The sequence below is a fragment of the Triturus cristatus genome, chromosome 2_1 (genome assembly GCF_964204655.1).
Source record: "Triturus cristatus chromosome 2_1, aTriCri1.1, whole genome shotgun sequence".
In the NCBI taxonomy this organism is placed as follows: Eukaryota; Metazoa; Chordata; class Amphibia; order Caudata; family Salamandridae; genus Triturus; species Triturus cristatus.
The window spans coordinates 861,390,794-861,412,712 of NC_140581.1; the positions used below are offsets into that span (position 1 = coordinate 861,390,794).

At 43.1% G+C, this 21,919-nt stretch overlaps 1 protein-coding gene across 2 annotated transcripts in view; it reads right to left on the bottom strand.

The window, feature by feature from the left end:
• DOCK8 (dedicator of cytokinesis 8) overlaps positions 1–21,919 on the bottom strand; it is a 567,196-nt gene that overhangs the window by 377,706 nt on the left and 167,571 nt on the right. For both annotated transcript variants that reach the window (XM_085632978.1, XM_085632979.1), the window contains 3 exons: positions 14,711–14,837; positions 9,748–9,960; positions 4,436–4,521 (listed from right to left, as the gene is read on the bottom strand). In XM_085632978.1, the coding sequence (XP_085489104.1) occupies positions 4,436–4,521; positions 9,748–9,960; positions 14,711–14,837 (426 nt within the window). The remainder of the gene's footprint in view (positions 1–4,435; positions 4,522–9,747; positions 9,961–14,710; positions 14,838–21,919) is intronic.

A 21,919-nucleotide genomic window follows, 5' to 3' on the forward strand; every position in this document is an offset into this window, starting at 1 on the left:
CATTCGAAGGGGATCTGGGCCATCTGGCACATGCTTTCGCTGTTGTCGGCCGTCCGGACGGGGCATAGCACATTTGGCAGGATCTGTTCGGGGGTCACCATGTGGCAGCGGACAGCGGTGACACTGGCTCCGGTGTCACGGAGGGCTTCGGCCCGTCGTCCATTGATAGTGACCCACTGTTGGTACTTCTGGGTGTTGCTCGGGATGGGTGTTCGGGGCACCATTTCTCGGCTGCCCAGGCAGACCAGGGACATGGCCGCCAGCTCTCACTCAGTGGACCCCCCGTCGAGGGGTTCTTCCTCTTCCTCCCCTTCTCCCAGGGCGGCAGCCGCCAGTTGTCGGGGCGAGGGCCCGCTGGTCCCACCTCGTCGGTTCATGGGGCAGGCAGGGTCGCTGGCATAGTGTCCTGTTTGTAGGCAGCCATAGCAGGTTATCGGGGGCCGGGGTCCGGTTTTGGCTGGCGTGGTCCCTCTTCGGGCTAGGCTCGGGGAGGGGTGTTGCTGAGGCGGCCCCCGAGGCGGACTCCGGGGCGGCCCGGCTGGGATGTCCCGATTCCGGTTCGACCCTCCTCCTCCGCCGCGCTGGCGGGGGGGTCCGGTGTGGTTTCGCTGGTACTCCCCCATCGGGTTCCGGGGGACTCGGGTGTTGACCCATCGATCGGCCTCGGCGGCGAGCTTCCGCGGCTCGGTCAGCTTGCTGTCGAGGAGGTGTTGTCTTAGCTCCACGAAGCAGTTGTTGGAGAGGTGTTCCCAAATGATGAGGTCGACCAGCTGCCCGTAAGTGGTGACCTTGCTACCCTTGATCCAACCTTCTAGGGCCCTGCTGAAGAAGTCAACATACTCTACCCACGTGGTACCGGGGATTTTCTTGCAGTCTCTGAAACGCTGGCGGTACATTTCCGCGGTTAGTCCGTAGCGGGTGAGCAGGGCCTCCTTCATATGGTCGTACGAGGTCATCACCTCTTCCGGGAGCTGGAGCAGGGTGTCTCGGCCCTCGCTAAGGAACCGACCCCATAGGCCGGCACCCCAATCCTTCCGGGGTACCCGATGGGAGGTCATGGCCACCTCGTACGCCTTAAACCACTGCTGGATGTCGTCGTTTTTATAGTACTCCTTGACGACATCCTTGGGAATATGGACCTTGGCTTCGGTGGGCGGAAGAGCGTCTCTATTGTTGGGGGTGCCGGTCTCCCCCTTCTGGGCCTTGAGTTCGAGTTCTTTGAGGCCCCGCTCGTGTTCGAGGGTCAGCTTTTTCTCTTCTAGTTCTCGATGCCGTTTCTTCTCCTCTATCTCCTCTTGTAGCCTTAGCTGCTCCATGGCCCATTTCTTTTCGGCCAGCCGGAGTTCGCCGTCCAGCCGAAGTCGTGCGAGCTCTAGCTCATGGGTCCGGACCTTCTCCCGCTCTCGTATTTCTTCCGCGGAGAGGCCGGTTTCCAGGCTGTTTCTCCCTTCGTTCGCTGGGGTCGGTGCTGGTGGCGTGGCTGCATTCAGGGGCAGGGGACCTTCCCCCTGGGAGGGACCCGCCTCGGACTCTATCCAGGTTCTCAGGGCTTTCTGCATCTCTTCCTTGGTACCTAGGCCGGTGGTCGTAATGCCCTTGTCCTTGCAGAACTGTTTTAACTCTTTGTGCGTGTACTCTTCCAATCGTTCTGGTTGGAACTCCATGGTCTCTGTTCGTCTGGATGGATAGCGAGTGGGTTACTTGCTTGTATGATCTGCGTTTGGCTCGGATCCCGTCGCTGGCCACCAAATGTTGGAAGGCGGACCTCGGGGGAGTCGGAGAGACCACCCAGAGGGGCCCCCACACTGCACGAAGTAGCCGAGCGCTGCTGAGAAGCCTCCTAGGAGAGGTCCTTCTCCTATAACGTACTAGCACAGTAACACCACCACACAGGACTCGAGGATGTTTATCAAGACGAGCAGTTCTTTATCAGCATCTAAGAAGTTACGGTTATCGATATGTACAAGGGGGATCGAGGGATCCACAAGAGTCTCAAAGTCTCGGGTAGGGACGGGGTAGCGGGACAGCCTTTAGTAGCAGCTTGGTACGAGAGTACCCTGGGCCCAGTTCTTGATCCTCAAGCTGGAGGGACTCCGGATCTCAGAGTGGTCGAGCCGCGACGGCGTCAGCAGGGCTCTGGCGATCAGTTTGTGGAGTTCGAGCCGCGACCAGGTCAGCAGGGCTCTTAAGGTGTTTCAGTTCAGCTCGAGCCGCGACGACGTCAGCAGGGCTCCGAGGGAGGTTTCAGCGAGGTTGGGCCGCGACAGCGTCAGCAGGGCCCCGATGTTCCGTGAGGTTCCTTGTCTCAATAAGGTGGAGCCGCAACGCAGTCAGCAGGGCTCTTGACTCCGGTATACAACTGCTGTCCCATTGCGGGGTTGCCCCAGATATAGGTCTGGAGCCCTTTGATGTCCGGACCCTTGCGCTCGGGGGGCGGAGAGGCCGGGCTGGGAGAGGCCAGATGCCCAGCGGGAGAGGCGCCAGGCCCGGGGAGGCCGGAGGACGATCGTACCTAGGTGTTATGGGACGGTGGGGGGTCCCATCGAAACTCTCCTCCTCCGGGAGTGGTGAAGTGGCCATGCGGTGCCCCCTGGCCCGATCTTGGTGCCTCGATGTCGGGGCTCCGCTGGGGCCGAGGCCGGAGGGAGCCGGGCTGCGTGGGCTGGTGCGTGGAGCAAGCATGGGGGGGACCCCGAAGGGATGAGGGGTCCCTGTGCGGCCTAGAAAAGGGGGCCGCTGAGGCGGGTGTAGGAAAACGGGTACAATCCAAAGGGGGCCTTGAAGGGAGGAGGGGTCCCTGGCGGCCTGAAAGGGCGGCCCGTGTAGGCCGGTGCGGGGGACGAGCACAATCCAAGAGGGTTAAGACCACGCCACGAGGCCGGGTCCAACAAGGGCCTTAAGCACAATATATTTGTGCCAGTATGAAAACTTTTTTAAAGTGTCACTGGGAAGCCACTGTCACAGTGGAGTATTTTGTATTCTGAACACGCTTTTCCACAGTAAATGAGACTTCTCCTAGCCCTCAAGTAGGGCTGCAAAATTTTAGCTAGCCTTGCCAAAAAGGGCATTATTAATGCATGCATTTCCTGTGAATGTGCTGTGTAAAATTGGCACAGGCAAGTGAAAGCGGTCAGCCTGCATTTCAAGTGAGATCCATGTATGGAAGAAAAACACATCAAAGAAAGAAGAGGCGAGACCTACATTCATGCAAGTTTGAGGGGTCTTCATAAGAGGACCTATATATTTATAATAGTGCAAGAAAGGCACCAGTGTACAGTTCAAAACAGAGACATAGAAGATAGAAAAGATGCATTTACTTCTAGACTATACAAAACTCCCCTGGTGTGATCACTTATAACAGAATCGAAATAGCAAATACATACAAGATGACCTTTCACAGTTTACAAATGTGGGTGTAAACATTGATGTTGCTAGAAGGGGGCAGGTGGGCCCGTGCACCAGCTCTACTTGTTCTGCAATCGCCCCTACTTGGGCCACACCAACACAGCTGTTGAATGTGCCAAGAGGCATCACAGAAAAGAAACAGACTCTACATCTTGCCACACGCATTTATTTGTCAAGTTGGCTTTCACTGTAACATAGTGTTTCTTTGAGGCAATACAAAAGCCTACATGTTTGCTTAAAATGTTTAAATCTGACCTTCTACATATGTATGTATATACATATGTTTCCATATATACATATAAAGTTATATATATGAATACATACACATACACAAAAAGCCACTTACACATTTGAAGCAAACTTGCATACACATACATAGACACACAAACACGAGCGCTCATTGCAGGTGGACCGAATAGATTTATCTGTGGCCCAGTGTGTCCGCCCCTCCTCTGCTAAACATTACGTCCCAGAGACGTCATTGGGTGTAAAACAGAGCCTTGCATGCAGCAAAGGAACATGATTTGCTGTACAGCAGTGCGTTCCTCACATCTGCCCACTTTTGAGGCACAGCCCCAAGTTTTCAACCTATTGTTTGATATTTTCTATATGGTTGTCGGTCGTAAAAGTATTTTTTGCTTATCATCTGCTGACAGGAAACAAGGGTGTGTCTGGCCATTTATTCTGACATAAATGTCCCTCTTTTCAATATTATAGTCCTGGAGGACATGGCAGTGTATTATCTTTTGTGATGAAATATTTGCATATCGAATAAACGTTAGTGATTAAATACAACAAAAAAAACACAGGCTTTCCTGCTTTTAACTCCACCGCTGTACAGGCAGAGGCACCAGGGAAGGGCCCATCAAACCCATGCGTGCTGCATGAGACTGGGCAAAGCTGGCATCAGAACCTGGGACAGGGGGTTCCAAAAGCCAGTGACTCACCCACAAGACCAAACCTCCTCCCAGGATAAATAATACCATTCAAGAGGAGAGAAAAGCGGAGATAAACAAAATCACTCAAGTACTTCAAAGTCTGCAGCTTGACCAAGATTCTGGTCCCGAAGTGTTCCGCGGGGCAGTCCGGCACAGGGCGGATTTCGACAGCATCCTCCTGAAAGAAATAAGAATTAAAACACGAGTTGCTTCTTATCACAGCTGTAAGACTGCAAACTAAAGTCAATATATCAGAATATCCTGACAAGGACAAAGTATCGAAAGGCAAGATTGGGTAGATTTTCTGTACTTAAATCCACGTATGTACCTAGGTGGTATATATATATATTATTGTTATTAACTCTTTATCTATGTATTTTAAATGAATATATATATATATATATTCACTGAAAAAACCATAGGTTTCACACATGTTATAGTTAGCTGGACATTTTACTGATAAAAAACCAATGAAATTCCCCCGTTATAGTTACTGTAGGCAACTATAACTCACGCGACCGTAATCCTCTGCTGATGCTAATACTGTATTTAGACACTTATTTGCCCATATCTTCTTCCATTAAATTTTAGCTATACATATATTACAAATATTTTTTTTTCATAAAGACACATATGTCATCAGCAGAGGATTACGGTCGCGTGAGTTATAGTTGCCTACAGTAACTATAACGGGGGAATTTCATTGGTTTTTTATCAGTAAAATGTCCAGCTAACTATAACATGTGTGAAACCTATGGTTTTTTCAGTGAATTAGCAAGGTTTTTTAAATGCTATTTCCTAACTATAACGTGTGTGAAACCTATGGTTTTTTCAGTGAATTTGTACGGTTTTTTAAATGCTAAGTTACTTTACGCCATTTGTGGCGTGCGCGCCCACTTAACGCAGTTCGTTCCGTGCACGGTTTTTATCAACTTTAATAAGCCCTGTACATTTGGTGGCCTTCGGCCACCAAAAGCACAGGGGGTGAGGTCAATGTGGATAGTGTTTTTTTTATTTCGATTTTATAATTTCATGTTGCCAAAATTACGTTTTTTTTCTCTATTAATAAGCCCTGCACATTTGGTGGCCTGCGGCCACCAAAAGCACAGGGGGTGGGGTAAGTGTGGATAGTGTTTTTTTTATTTTTATTTTTTTACCGTAAGCGTACGGTAAGCTTACGGTAAGCGTACGGTAAGCGTACGGTAAGCGTACCCCGCGAAATTGCCGAAAAAAAAATAAAACCGTTTTTGCTCTTGGGGGATGTTTGGGGACTCCCTCAACATGACTATGTGGGAGGGAGTTGTCAAAACAGCCCCGTAACATGTTTTTGGCCATCATGTTTGATAAACAACACTCAGTGCGAGAGACAAAATGGCGGACGCCGCTTCCTGGTTTCGGCCGATTCGAATGTTTACTAAGATCTAAGAGCCAATCAGAATCGCGCTCGCGCACGCCACCGTAAGCTTACGGTAAGCGTACGGTAAGCGTACGGTAAGCGTACGGTAAGCGTACCGTAAGCGGGCTCAGATATATATATTGATTTAAAGGCTATTTTCTCAGAATCTACTGAACAGATTTACACCAAACCTACAAAAGGCACTTCCTTGACCTAGGGACTACCTCTCTGCCAAATTTCTAGTAATTCTGTTCAGCCGTTCGGGCTGTAGCTCGTTCTAAAGGTCCTATGGAAAAATGCATGGGAAAAACGCGTTTTGGGACCCCCCTTTTATCTCAGCCCCCGCTTGACGAATCCCCCCGAGACTTATATATATATATATATATATTACCTACTGGCGGTCGCCAGTAGGTAGTTATAGTTAGGACCACGTTTCCATAGGAAATCCGCAACATTCTATTTTGAATAACTTTTGCGCCGGTCGACGAATCCTCGCGAATTTTTCAAAATAGGTGGGGCGCTACGCTCCGCTCCTACCCTGAAAGTCTCGGGGGGATTCGTCAAGCGGGGGCTGAGATAAAAGGGGGGTCCCAAAACGCGTTTTTCCCATGCATTTTTCCATAGGACCTTTAGACACAGCTACAGCCCGAACGGCTGAACAGAATTACTTGAAATTTGGCAGAGAGGTAGTCCTCAGGTCAAGGAAGTGCCTTTTGTAGGTTTGGTGTAAATCTGTTCATTAGATTCTGAGAAAATAGCCTTTAAATCAATATATATATCTGAGCCAGCTTACGGTGCGCTTACGGTGCGCTTACCGTACGCGTACGGTGACGTGCGCGAGCGCGATTCTGATTGGCTCTTAGATCTTAGTAAACATTCGAATCGGCCGAAACCAGGAAGCGGCGGCCGCCATTTTCTCTCTCGCACTCTGAGTGGGGCTGCATAAATGAAGCCCAAAAATGTGTAAAGGGGCAGTATATTGAGATAATAATCACCCAGCAATGATATACGGGCCCCCAAACAACCCACAAGGCCAAAAAATTTTTTTATTTTTTTTTCGAAAAATCGCCGATTACGCTTACCGTACGCGTACGGTAAAAAAAATTTAACAAAAAAAAAAGTATCCACACTCTCCCCACCCCATGTGCAAATGGTGCCCGAAGGTCACCATTTGTGCATGGCTTATCAAATAAATGAAAACAATAAACAAAACATTTCACAACGATGCGCATAATATGTCCCCCATGTGCGCACGGTGCGCGAAGCGCATCGTGCGTACATGGCCCATCTCGCATAATGTGGGCACGCGGTGCGCGCAGCGTGCATGGCACTAACTGCGTAAAGTGGCCATGGCACTAACTGCGTAAAGTGGGCGCGCGGTGCGCGAAGCGCACCGTGCGCGCACGGAACGAACTGCGTTAACTGGGCGCGCACGCCACGAATGGCGTAAAGTAAGTTAGCATTTAAAAAACCGTACAAATTCACTGAAAAAACCATAGGTTTCACACACGTTATAGTTAGGAATTAGCATTTAAAAAACCTTGCAAATTCACTGAAAAAACCATAGGTTTCACACATGTTATAGTTAGCTGTACATTTTACTGATAAAAAACCAATGAAATTCCCCCGTTATAGTTACTGTAGGCAACTATAACTCACGCGACCGTAATCCTCTGCTGATGACATATGTGTCTTTATGAAAAAAAAATATTTGTAATATATGTATAGCTAAAATTTAATGGAAGAAGACATGGGCAAATAAGTGTCTAAATACAGTATTAGCATCAGCAGAGTATTACGGTCGCGTGAGTTATAGTTGCCTACAGTAACTATAACGGGGGAATTTAATTTGTTTTTTATCAGTAAAATGTACAGCTAACTATAACATGTGTGAAACCTATGGTTTTTTCAGTGAATATATATATATATATATATATATATATATATATATATATATATATATATATAAGATACATAGATAAAGAGTTAATAACAATAAATCTTTTACTCCCTCTGTGCACCTACACCTTTGATATTTTATCCCTCCATATTCTTGTAACAATATTCTGCCTTCGATACTCCGTGATACAATCATACTCCTTTTAATACCAGATGTCTGTACACATTGGTTTATGTTTTTTCTAAGTGCAACAATTGAACAACTTTTATACAAATGATCTTTCTCTAGAGGTTGAGAGGGCAGTATTAATAACATGTAAATCTACTTTTCCATAAAAGACATAACCATTAATTTATTGTGAATAACATTTTAAACAACTGCTGTATTTTTTGTATGTTTGATCATTTTTAAAACTTTTTCTAAACCAATGGGTTCTATTTTGTTTCAAAACCTACTTGTGACTACTACAAAAGCAGATGTGCATAATAGGTTAATGCACACCCTGTATACATGATAGTGTTCATGTAAGTAAAATGAAAACCAACGTTACCACCGACTTTGTGACACTATGAATGCCAATCAATATTACGGTTTTCTCGCTAACCCAACAAATTCCTTTTTACCACATCTGCTTCATTACCTATGTTCCTTAATCCTACTTCATAACCATTCCTGAACACTGGAATCCAATTATCCTTTCCACCTATAAACCAGGATATATTTACTATCTTCTCATTAAAGTGCCAGAATCTACAATACCTATTTGTGATAAAATGCAATAATAGTGTGAATAGGTTGCTACAGAATGCTCCACAGGGATTGCATTTCATCACATGTAAAACATTTGTCACATAATTCAGTGAACTCAGCCACATAGTTTTTCCACAGTTAAAGAGACATTCACTGAAGGTACAGATCAGCTCCAATAAGGCAGAAGCCACTTAAGGACACATCCAAACCAATGAAGATTTCTAGGCACTTGGACAGCAGTAAATCCGGAGATCTTAGACCCTTAGTACACGCTGACCTCACTCCCACCCTCGTTTAGCTCCCGTTTGAGAGATACAAGGGTCAACGTGGCAGCCATTTGCCGCACTCCCTTTAGAAGAGTAATTTACATTTACCGTAAGGAGGTATGTTTGACTGAGAAAGTGCACATCCACTTTGCAAAGTTATTCATTGTCACAAAGACCCCTTAATAAACACTGGGATTTGTAAAAACAATGAAGTAGAACTGCTGTGTCTATGTGAATCTAAGAACCCGTCCTTGATTTTGTGTGTTGATTTAACCAAGAGATGTGTACTACTGATTGCTAAAAATATAGGGTTGCTTTAAAATTGTTAGTGAGTCTCCCTGTCAGGAATACAAATTCTTTTGCTTTGTTTCTATTTAGGGTCTGATTCCGAGTTTGACGGACAGGTTACTCCATCATAAATGTGACGGATAATCTGTCTGCCGTATTACGAGTTCCATTATGTTCCATTGGATATAATGGAACTTGTAAAACGGTGGACGGGATATCCGTCACGTTTGTGATGGAGTAATCAGTCCGCCAAACTCGTAATCAGACCCTAAGTGTAGATACTGCTAAAGTAGAATGAGAAGGTCTCGGGACACCGTTATACCTATTCTTTTGGTCATTTTTTGGAAAATAGAGGGTGTCAAATCTGAGGCCAGTTAGATTCCAATCAACTGCAGGAGCAACCCCAGATCCAGCTTGTTCTATCACTGACAACAAGATGATCCTTTAGTGGAATGGATCACTGGGTAATTGCCTTCCTCAGAGTTTCCTGAAATGGATATACCTTGATTCTGTGCTGCGGCAAGTTTATCGAGTTTGTAGCAATACAACTCAATACAAATTTAATTGGATTTCAGGCAATAACCTCAAAGTGAAGGTTTAATTGATCAGTGATGGCATCAGATTCAAGAATATGAAAGGGGGAAATGGAAGTTTGCCCGGCCTGGCTCCCAAGAGAACGAGTGCATAAAAGTGTCAGGAAACACTGTTACTGTATCAAAAAATACGTAGTGTAGTGTATGGCAGGAGATCGGATATCTGCTCATAAGTGAAAGACCCAAAAGAAGCCAGAACCCTCTAACTCACCTCATCCATTGTTGGATAAAGGGCAAAAAGCTCAGAATGCCTATCGGCCCTTCGTGCCTCTTCATTCTGTCTGTCGAAGTCGTCTGCGCCAACATGCTGCAACAAATTCTCCAGCCGGGCCTCGGGAGGCAGACTTCTCAGGTCGAAGTCACATGATGTAAGAGTTGTCCGTCCAGAGTCACCACCCAGCACCTTCGGAGGCCGGCAATTTTCCTGTGCCCATGAAAACTAGAGTTAGTACACATTCCAGCATCCAGTAGTTATTGATACTAGTGAGACAACTAACACACCTGTGAAATTGTCACCTTCCCAGAATGTATAAAGGGCATTCCACTTAGGACAGGCTCACTGAGTGACTAGGCCACCCTCCCTGTGGTGTACTAAAGAAAATATGTGCTTCATAGCAATTTTTGAAAACAGCGCAGGGCACGGTATTCCTAGTATTTTGCCGTGAGCTGCGTCCGCGTGCAGCACTTTTTCCAATTCATAATTATTACTTTTTAATCCTTCCTAAAATACTTTGGAGAATTTATAACTTTCCCTAAATTATTCCAGGACAATAGAGAGAATAGTAAAAAAAACTCCTGGAATATTTGGAGGAAAGCTGTTCTTTCCCCAAATATTCTAGTACTTGAATTAGAATAGTGAATTTAACCTTCCAGTGTCTGCCGCGCCCACTACTGCCGTGAGAGCACAGTTCAGGACAAAAAACACAAACAAGCGAAATTCTCAAGTATGGAATCACATTTAAAATGAATATGTACTTCACACTGTAAGATCATAGCCACAGAACATAAGTTATGAACTTTCATTTTCTTAGATGTAATTATGGTGTATTTTGCCTTACACAGCCCTCCATACCAAAAAAGGGCAACCATTTCCCTCAATTATTGTTCACAAGAATACAAATAAAACACATCAAAAGAGACAGAACAAAGATAGAAGAGGTGGATCCCAGCCAACAGAATCAATGTATAAGTGACTATAGAATATCACCAATGCACTCAGCAAAATTTGATTTACGTATGTGTGAACTTAAAAGTTTCACAAATAAGAACAATATTTTTGTGTGTGCATCTATATATCCTCTCATTATTATTTATAAATGGCTACCCATTTTCAAAATTTTAGTTGTTCGCAGATCTGTAACTTTAAAAAAAAAAAATTCCTTTCACCACAACCCTCAATAACCCACACAGAATATTTGGTTTTGAACCTGTAAAACAATTTAGCAACTCTTTTTAGGTCTTGCCTGTGACATCCAATGCATTTCATGCGCTTTCGCTTGTGAGAGATATTGTATACAACAAGGGGCTTGCAGCCCGCCCATTGTTTAACATTCGCTGGCCTCATTGTCACTTCAATATTCTGCCTTCTAATTAACCAGCGCGTGCTGGTTTAACTTCCTCTGATTGCGGATGGAGCATGGACCAAGTACCGATTGCTTCAGATTGATTGCTGTCCTTCTGCTGATCAAGCTGTGATTGAGGTACTACTTTTATTTTTCCTTCTTCCCTGTCATCGTTGTTGAACCTCTTGCCATTTGTAGTTCTGTTTTACTAAGCCACTCACATTTCAAAGAAGCCATTTTCTCCTTTGAAATTATGTTTATTGCAATAACAGAAGTTATCTGTTTTTATCGGCTTCCCAAATGTATTTTTACTAAGACATGGAAATGGGCAAATTATTTTATATTGTAGGAGTTTTTGCCCAATGTCATATATTTTTTCTTATTCACACATGGGGTTATTAACTGATTTTCTCACAATCGCAGGGATTTTGTACTAAGCCCTAAAAAACATTGGCAAAGCCAATAGGTCTCACTTTTGAGACTGTTGAGTCTGCCATTGCCATTTGTTCATGCTGTACGGCATGAGCATTGCCGACTTTGGCAATGATTTGTAGCCATACTATTTAGCAGTGTGGGTGTTGTTCAGCATGGCTAAACATAATTTTAAAAAAGGACTAATAATCATCCGCTGAATTTGCCATGGCTATGTCATAGCGCTTTTAAAAATTAGTTTTAGCCACACTGCATAGCATTGCTGAAGCCAATAGATACCAATAGGTAAGGCCAATGCTTGTTTACCATATTAGCTGCTTCTGTGATAGGGAATTAGGCAACCAGGGTCTGCTCTGAACTAAAGTTTCGAGCTATTTTCAAATAAATGAAGCAGTTGATTGTGCAGGTGTTTCATAGTATTTAAACAGTGAAAAAATGAGCACATTCATTCTTTGCTGCTTTATAAATGTGAAAGATGTCGTGATATATGAGGGGAAAAAACATGTTGTCCCTTTTTTAATTATTTAAAAGGACCATCTGGTGTACGGTGTCACAATATGTTTAAAAACCTGGCAGTCATCAAACAAGGAACATTCTGGAATGCTTTTTGGTGATTGTTAGTGATGAGGTCTGGCAAAGGGAACAGTTATTTTCTCTTCACTCGATGGCCCCTTTAAACCAGCAAAAACCGTAGGCACCTACTACTACAGCTCCTCTTTCCGCCAAAGGTTATTCATGTTTCTGGTTGTCTTTTCGTTGTTATGCGATTATTAAACAGGTGCGGCACATAATCCTTGGAAAGGTTTCAGAATATGTTTCCTCATTTTTGTCCTGTCGTTCAATCTTTAAGTTATCAGGACTAAGAAAAATAGGTTCGCTTCGCTCCAAATACATAAGCAGCACAAATGGGCATAATGTGTTTGCTCTGCCTTTTAGAGTAGTGCAAAGTGTGGGTAATGTGCTGCTTCGGAGAGGCCTGCATGTTCTCAGCACTCCTTGATGAGATGTGCCCTGACGTGCTTCAAGTGATGCTTTTGCATTCTGTAGTGTCACATTAGACCATGCATTACTATTGTGGAAAAAGGGATGATGAACAGAGACCAGACCAAGAAATAACACATGCTGGACAGACAATAACATGTTTGCACACAATTGTTGTACACAATTTTGAATCGTTTCCATTACACTGTGCTGTACATGGCTTGCGAGAGCACGGAAACACCCACTCCCTCTTTCCAATGGACTCATTGGAAAGTAGGGGTGGGCGGAGTTTTTAATTCTGCTGGGAAAATTGGAGGAATTTAGTAATTCTGCTTTACTCTTGTAACAGGGAATTACTAATAAATTCCGCCATTCTGCCGGCGGAATGAATCAGTACTGTTTGGTCTTTAAACAGGGCTGAAAGAGGTGGCAGTCCCTCTGTTTAAAAACACACTGCAGATTAAACTATAATCTGCAGTGATTTTTAAACGTAGAGGGACCGCTCCCTCTTCTGGCCCTGTTTAAAAACCACTGCATGCACTGCTGTGCATACCCTTCAGTGCTCTTACATACTCAGTGTATATATATAAAGGCGCAGAGTATGTTAGGGTGCCAAGAGGTATGCACAGCAGTGCATATCCCTCGGCGCCCTTACATACTCTGCAGTGAATACTGCAGAGTAGGTAAGGGCACCAAGGAGTATTTGGCAGCGCTATTTCTTAGCGCAAAATGCTCCTCACATCCATTTTTGGACGTGAGGGTGCATTTTGCACTAAGAAAATAGCACAAAATGCCTACTCCACCCTGCCAAGGAATTCTGCTAAATCTTGCGGAATTCTGATGCAATTCTGCGGAATACCGCTGAATCAAATTCCAACCACCCTACTGGTAAGTTCCACAAAGTTCACATTTGGAGCCAACACCTCCCTATTGAGTCCATCTAGGCAACTCATTGAGAAGCAGCAATTGATATTGAACCATCTCTGGCAAATAAGATAGGGACAGTAAAATGTACTAAATCCTCACAGAACCAGAGCATGAAAAGATATAATCTACCATACTTGGCCCATCCCTAAATTTCTGTTCTGGGCCATTGGCGGGAGAACCTAATTCAGAGACCTAAGGCCATTCAATTCTATGGTGCCCTTCTCCTGTACAAACCGGAGTCATGGCGGAAAGTGTTGCAGCTATTATCTATCTAATTAGAGTCATATTAGCTTATTAGCAAGAACCTTTTGTCAAAGGAAACAATAAGTCAGTGATGTACAGGACTATGTTTTCCTTGATTAGGCCAAACAAGGCCTGAATTAGGTCTTGCTTTTTGGAGAAGAGGAAATGTATATCACGTGTTTATATTTTTCTTTCTCGCATAATGCAGCAAAATGTATATGGATGCTTTGTGATGACATGCTGTTCTCAAAGAACTTCAGTGGAAGCCTTTAGTTACTTTTTAAAGCTCTTCCTGATCATTCACTATAGGATATTCGTTTATGACGCTCTTCATTGTTTATGTAACAATTTGTTTTGACACTTCCGTTGACTTTAGATTAAAGTGAGCTTATTATTATTATTCATATAGAGGGATAGTGCAGGATGGTGGAATTATATGATGTTTAATAATGCTGTATTGTGATTGGACAACCAGTTTGTGCATTTGCTCACCTCGTACCGGCTGTATGATTTCCATTGGTTTCCTCTGTAAAATGTATTAGAAAAAGCCATAATTGTGGGGGTGAGCTAGGATCTTTTGGGTCTCTACAAGGGATGCTGTCTGTTTCTCTATTGATCTGCTGCACACCCTGGAGTTAGTCTATTTTCAGGACTGTGCTCATGCTTCATCAACTTTAAAGGCTAGGAGCCTTTATGGCAATTTGTTTCTGAGCACTATAACTAATTTATTGAGGGTAATTATATTTTTGCCTTCTGTATTGCACTTTAATATTTTAATAGACATTCATGGTTTTATAATTTACTGATCACAAGCCTTTCTTGAGTCTATCCTTATTTATTGACAGTTATTTGGAATGATGTTGTGAATCTCATATTTCCTCATCTATTCTTGAGGACAACACTGTCCCCCACCCCACATTGGCACTATGACTACCATAGATTTTCTGAGAGACTGCACAGGCAAAAACATGTCACAAATAATGCAACTGCCACTCTTTGTTGCTTTACGCTTTAGGCTCTCAAGTTTACCTGATAGCTCTGGCTGCAGTAGTCCAATGGTTCATCAAACTCAAATGTTTGTTTTGGAAGAGGCTTGGAGAATTCTCGCCGGGAGCCATTTCTGGAAAAACAGGAATTACGAGCATGTCCTTGGTTTCTAAGGGACAGAAAAAAATCATAATAGTGCATGTAATGTCAACTCTTGTTTAGATATCTAAGTGTTCACAAGTATTACAGTTGGTAAAATGAATATCTGTATAAACTACTTCATATTACGGAATGAGAGGGCTATTTTTCTTAAATTCAATAAAAGCAACATTTTTAAAGGCCTTGTGTTAGATCAGTCAGCCCAAACTTTTTGTCTGCACCCCTTCTCTTTTTGCTGATCTCATTTTTGCTGGCCGTAGGCCTCTGTGCACTTTACCAATGCTAACCAATGTTAAAGTGCATACACTCACTCCTTAAAACATGGTTACATTGGCTTATCCCCACCTGGCATATATTTAATTTACTTAGTAGTATTGTGCCACCCACTTAAGTAGCCCTTTGAACCAGTAGCCCTTTGAACCATGCAGCCTGTGTGTGCAGTTTTTAACTGCCATTTCAAAATAAACCTTTAGCTAGGCCCAAACCTTAATTTCTTATGCATATAAGTCACCCCTAGGGTAGACCCCAAACAACCCACAGGGCAGGGTATAATGTTTTTAAAAAATAGGACATGTAATTCTAAGTTTTACATGTCCTATCAGTGAAAAACTCTTAAAATGTGTTTAATTTGAGGCATAACTCTCCCATAGGATAACATTAGAGTAACCGTATCAAAGTTAATAAACTGCAACTTCCAAATGGGAACACGTAACCAGCTCATATTTGGTGTTTTTGGAATTGTAATGACAAATCCTCATTTTCCCATTGACACAGAATGGGCAAAACCCTTTGATGCATCTGGCTCTTAGTGTCTCTCAGCCTGCCTCTGGATCATATAAACGGGTGTATCTGACAGTTGGCCTTTGTTTATTCAGGGGAGGGCAGAGCTGGACACAGCCTTACTTACACTTGATAAGGCTGTGTTATTTTCCACACAAAGGGCTGCATACCCCCTGTAGGTAGCCTGGAGCCTGGACAGGAGAGGCAGGAAACCTGTGCACTTCAAAGGGTTACCTCTAGAAACTTCTCTCAATTCAAAGGAGGAACCTGGTATAAATATATTGGACCTCAGAAACCAACTCTTCATTACACTACTGGACCCATGGATTCTGCCAGGAAGAAGCCTATACCCACCCTCCAATCGTGTAAGTTTTTAATCTTTCTTATTCTTTTCACTCCACGTCCAGAGTGTGACTACAAGTCCCGCCTCCCACCCGGACTCATGCTGTGAAACAAAATTGAACATCACGTAAGCAATTAGATTGGCTCTCGCGATGTTCACAATTTCACTTGATACATTTACCCTCGATTCTCCATCACAACCCAAGCATTTTATTTTATTTTATTTTACGCCTCCTACAGATCGGCCATAATACAGTGCTGACCATCAATGTGAAGGCCATATACTTTTGTCGCTTTGCCGTATCACCCCACAAAAAACAGGGTGTATCACTTTATCGGCACAATTAGCGATAGCGCTAAAGAGCACCACATGCCTTTAGATTCTGAACACGGGCAAATACTAATGAATTTTGCTACCCGCAGTTCCAAGGACATGGAAATCCCCACCATGTGTGTGCATGAAATTTCCTCACGACACGTGTGTGATTTAGCTCATGCCTGTTCTTGTGCAAATATATATGTATGATGTGAATCTCTGTTTGTTTGTTCTGTATTGTCCTTTTTTCATTTCAACAGAACTGAACCTCTCAGAAATTGCTGAAGGGTAAACGCAACCGTAAGTTTCAAAGCGGTTTCTGATCCCACAGGTTAGGGTACGCCTTAGCGTGCGTACACCGCCGTGGTGGTCTCACTTTAGGTCCTGACGAATGCTTCGTGCACTGACGCAAGAAGCAGAAACATGTTGACCACTCCTTTCACTATGCACTTGATTTAGGACGTAGCTGGTCTAATTATCACCAGTTCATACCGTCCGCCACACCATTTTAACTGTGTCCAGTTTACCATTATTAAATTCATTATTGGTTGAAACTGCGACATATTTTAAACTTACACTATCACTCTTTGCACTGCACCCACACACAAAAAACCTGCTCCGCTGTAATTCAGGCGTCGTAGCACACCGGGGAGACACTCGGTCTCTCCGGTGGGAACCCAATGATGAAGCATGTCACCAACTAGGTTGGTGAGTGAGGGTTCTTTTAAAAACATAGTGATTCACTCTTCTTATCTTCCCTGCACTTGTTCACATTTGATGGACACACTCTTTTGTTGTTGATTTATAAATATATTGGACCTCAGAAACCAACTCTTCATTACACTACTGGACCCATGGATTCTGCCAGGAAGAAGGACTGGTGTGCTGCTGAAAGGACTACCACTCTGCTGGACTGCTGCTCTGAAGTATAATTTGAGACTCCTCGAGTTGTGCACAATAGCATGCCGTTTGCATGAGTTTGGTCAGGACTGGCTCTCTGGACTACCTACCCTTGTGAACCGGCACACGAGGGTAGTTCTGATTGGGGTAATCGCTAAATAAATCACAAATCAATACCGAAACTAAGGTGTGTGTGATTGGGAGAAAATCAATGAACCTGTGCATTAAAACTCCATTCACAAAGTAGATTAGGTTGATATCGGTTCCTGACGAATAGCTACTAGATCATTGTTATGACAACACGGAATCTAGAAACATGTTGACCTATAGCTATTTAAGATAACTAAAGTCTAATACATAGCACCACACATTTTTAATATAGGTAAGAGGACTTGTTCATAAAAGTTTTTCCTGAGAAGTACCCCTTTTCCTATTTTTAATTTCACACTTTCACACCTTAAAAACAATCTGCTCCTCAAGTCCCCACACCGCACTTCACTAATAGGCGGACAAGAAGCTCTCCGGCAAAGTTCAGGGTGTCCGTCGTGCATAGCAGCACCAGCCCGATGAGGAGCAAACACCCTAGGATGAAGCATGACACCTATCCAGGTGTGTCAGGGCATTTGATTCTTGTAAATACATATATTCATGCACATGGGTGTTCTGGTATGCACACTTATGAATGAACCTGTGCATTCCAATGTAAACTGTAGTGCTATATGCATTTATATACATTTTGAGATCATGTGGTGACCATTGGCTCCATGTTGTTTTAACTGCATTTTGTGAACACGGTTTCATCTTATGTCTGTCTGAGCCTGCCTTTCTTCTGCGGATGCAAACAGGCTGGGTTACTTGCATACACACAGAAATATGTCTGCTTTAAATTTCACTGAGCGGGAGAGATAAGGCTAGAACAGAGAGTGGGAGCTACGTAGCCCAAGAATGAGAGTGTGAATAAGGTATAGAATAGAGTATAAAGACAGAGACCTCTTAGCTTTTTGACAAAAACTCTTCTCAGGGGTGGACGCACCGCCTGGAAATTGTGTCCCAGTTGAAGACTAAAGCCAAGACTGTCACCTGGGTTCCTCCGGTTGTGGTGGCAGGATGATGCAAGATAAATAGCCGGTGAAATATTCCATGTTCTAATTACTCTTTTTTTGTGTGTATGCAGTTATCTTTCTATGCATTTATTCTTGTGTATTCAAATTTACTATATGCCTTTATTCTACATGTGCATTATTGCTATTTGATACATGGGCACTTGCTGGAATAAATATTGCTTTTTACTTGGCAAATCAGTGTGGAGCTTTATCTACATTGTATCTTGGTATGCTATAGTGTTCAGAGTCTTATTTTGAAGGGTGTTCACGTTGTATTCTGGTGTTTTAAAGTCTTGCTCAGGTGTTCTGAAGGGAAAGCAAGAGGAAACAACAATTTCAATGCGGTCATCACAACGCGTTACCATTACAACGTGGTTGTAATAACGCAAGTGCTGTTACAACGCATGACCATCACAACGCAAATTTTTACTACACATAAGTCTTTAAAATGAATGTCTTTACAAAGAATTTCATTGGAAAGGCATGAATAGTAAATGCATATGCATTTCAAATGTAAGTATGGGGTTGGTTTTTTGGTTTTGGGATCGCAAGGGGAATTTTAGGGTTTAGGGTGGGTATGGGTTTTGGGGTGGCAAAGGTTATTTTAGGGTTTAGGGTGGATATTGGTTTGAAGTGACAAGGGTAATTTTAGGGTTCAGGGTGGGTAGGGGTTTTGTGGTGGCAAGGGTAATTTTAGGGTTTTAGGGAGGGTATGGGTTGTGGGATTTGAAGAAAATGTGCATATATATATATAAGGATTTTATATAAGTGTATATATAAACATATTTATATATATATATATATATATTATCTACTGGCGGTCGCCAGTAGATAGTTATAGTTAGGACCGTGTTTCCATAGGAAATCCGCAACATTCTATTTGGAATAACTTTGGCGCCGGTTGACGAATCCTCGCGAAATTTTCAAAATAGGTGGGGCGCTCCGCTCCGCTCCTACCCTGAAAGTCTCGGGGGGATTCGTCAAGCGGGGGCTGAGAAAAAAGGGGGGTCCCAAAACGCGTTTTCCCCATGCAATTTTCCATAGGGACCTTTAGTCCAAGGTACAGCCCGAACGGCTGAACAGAATTACTTGAAATTTGGCAGAGAGGTAGTCCTCAGCTCAGGGAAGTGCCTTTTGCAGGTCTGGTGTCAATCTGATCAGTAGTTCCTGAGAAAATCAAAAGTAAAATCATATATATATGTGGGCGGAGCCTAACCACACATCTCATCCTGAGATCTGATTGGCTGTCAGCACTTCATCCAAGAAGTGTTGGCAGCCATCTTGGGACCAATATACATGATAGCACCTCATTAAAAAGCATTGCAGTTAATAGAAGGTTTTAAGACTTTAGTTACATTATAAATCATTTGTTGATGGTACCCATTTTAGGAACTTTGGTATGTTCTAAGGTGATTTCACCATGTGAAAAAGCCTTCTGCTGGGATATCATGATTGAGAGAAAAATATTTTCTCATGCTTTTCCCACAGAGGTTTGGAAGGTGATCTATAAGCTAAACTGAGAGCTTATTTTCTGTAAATTCACATTATCTTTCTCAGTCATGTGAGAATGAAGTCTGACATTCTCAGAAAAACATGTACATCCAACAAGGGCAGAGACTGTCAGTTGATTCCTTTGTGTTCTACTGCAGCTTCCCAGAGTGTTCCAAAGAACAACTAGAGCGCTAACAGTCCTACTTATGATAAACGTATGGCACACCTGAAGCCATCTTGCTTGGATTAAAGTGGTAACTCTTAAAACATTTAATTTAAAAAGGAACAAAATGAGGGGGTTCATTTTTCCATAACAAGTATGATTAGTGCTGCAGAAAGAAAAACTAGGGCACATTTTGACTTCTGAAATCCTCTTTTATTTCATTTAAAAATTCTGACATGCAGACTGAAACATGCACTTTCAATACCAGCAGCAGTTTTTCCTGGTGAGCAGTAGCTTTACTACAGTGATCTAATGAGCAAAAAGAGTGCTAACATTCTGAATTTATGGCAAATGTGTGACACATCTGAATGCCATCTTGATGGAATCAAGGTAAAAAACTGAAAGTATTTCCTACTGAGGAGACTGCAGTAAATGAGGAAATTAGGAAACTTCATAACAAATAAGTCTCCCAAGATGGCCACCAGAGACAAAAGAGCCCAAATGTAGCCCAAATATCACCCAGATGTAGCCCAAGTATAGCCCAATGACAGAATGTCCCAGAGTGTTCTTAAAAACAACTAGAGCGCTTACTGTCTTCATTATGACAAAAGTATGGCACACCTGAAGCCATCTTGATTGGAATGAACTGGTAACACTTAAAACATTTAATTTAAAAAGGAACACAATGAGGGGGTTCATTTTGCCATAGAAATTATGATTAATGCTGAAGAAAGAAAATGAGGGCACATTTTGAGTGACTTCTCAAATCCTCTTCTATTTCATTAAAAAATTCTGACATGCAGACTGAAACATGCACTTTTAATACCAGGAGCAGACTTCCATGGTGAACAGTAGTTTTACTACAGTGATCTAATGAGCAACTAGAGTGCTAACTTTCAGAATTTATGGCAAATGTGTGACATATCTGAATACCTTCATGATGGAATCAAAGTAAAAAACTGAAAGCATTTCCTACTGAGGAGACTGCAGTACATGAGGAAATTAGGAAACTTCATAACAAATAAATCTCCCAAGATGGCCACTGGAGACAAAAGAGCCCAAATGTAGCCCAAAATCACCCAAATGTAGCCCAAATATAGCCCAATGACAGAAGTGTGCAAAACACTTATTATTTTGTGTTTTTGCAGTGTTATATAGTGCAGACTTGTCAGGTATTGGAGTGCTTTACATGAGCATTGGTTACATCACACAAGAACAAATTCATTTTGGTTGTAGACATGGGGAGACTAAGTGATTTGACCAGAATCACAGAATGTCGAGCTGAAGCAGAAACTCCAACCTGGTTCCCCAGTTGCAAAGTCTGCAGTTCTGGAAGTAACACCGCATCCTCTCCCCTAAGTGCAACATTTAATCAAGTGGTCAACTGGATAAAAAAACATAAAGATAACAAATAATTTAAAAGTGCTTTGTCGGTATTTGAAAACTCAGAAAATATGTCCTTATTTTAGTCTTTTAGAGCACTAACCATAATTTTGATGCCAATAAGACCCTCTCATATATGTAATTTCTAAAGGAAATGCTCTAGGTATTACAGTTTGGATTACATCAAGATGACGTCAGGCGTTCCACACTTTTGTAATAAATATAGAATGTTAGCAATCTAGTTGTTCATTAGGATACTGTTGAGAGGCAGAGGCCAGGGGCACGGACTCTGAAAATTGAAGGCAGGTAGGAGGGTGCAAAGGCAACAATTTAACCACACTGAGCAGGCAGGAAGGGCCGTGGCAGCACAACAGACTATGGAGGGCAGTGGAAAGGGGGGCAGGGGCAACAAACCAACAATACAGGACTTGCAAGAGAGGCTGTGGCAATGTAATAGACCATTGTGGGCAGAAGGAAGAGGCAATGGTAGTACAACCATACATGCCGACAGACCCGATTCAGCCAGGAAACGTCCAATGTTTTTAAGCTCAAATGGGCTTTATTTGATCTGTCTCCTGTCTACAATCTCCTCTTTTTCAATGTAACTCAAAGGG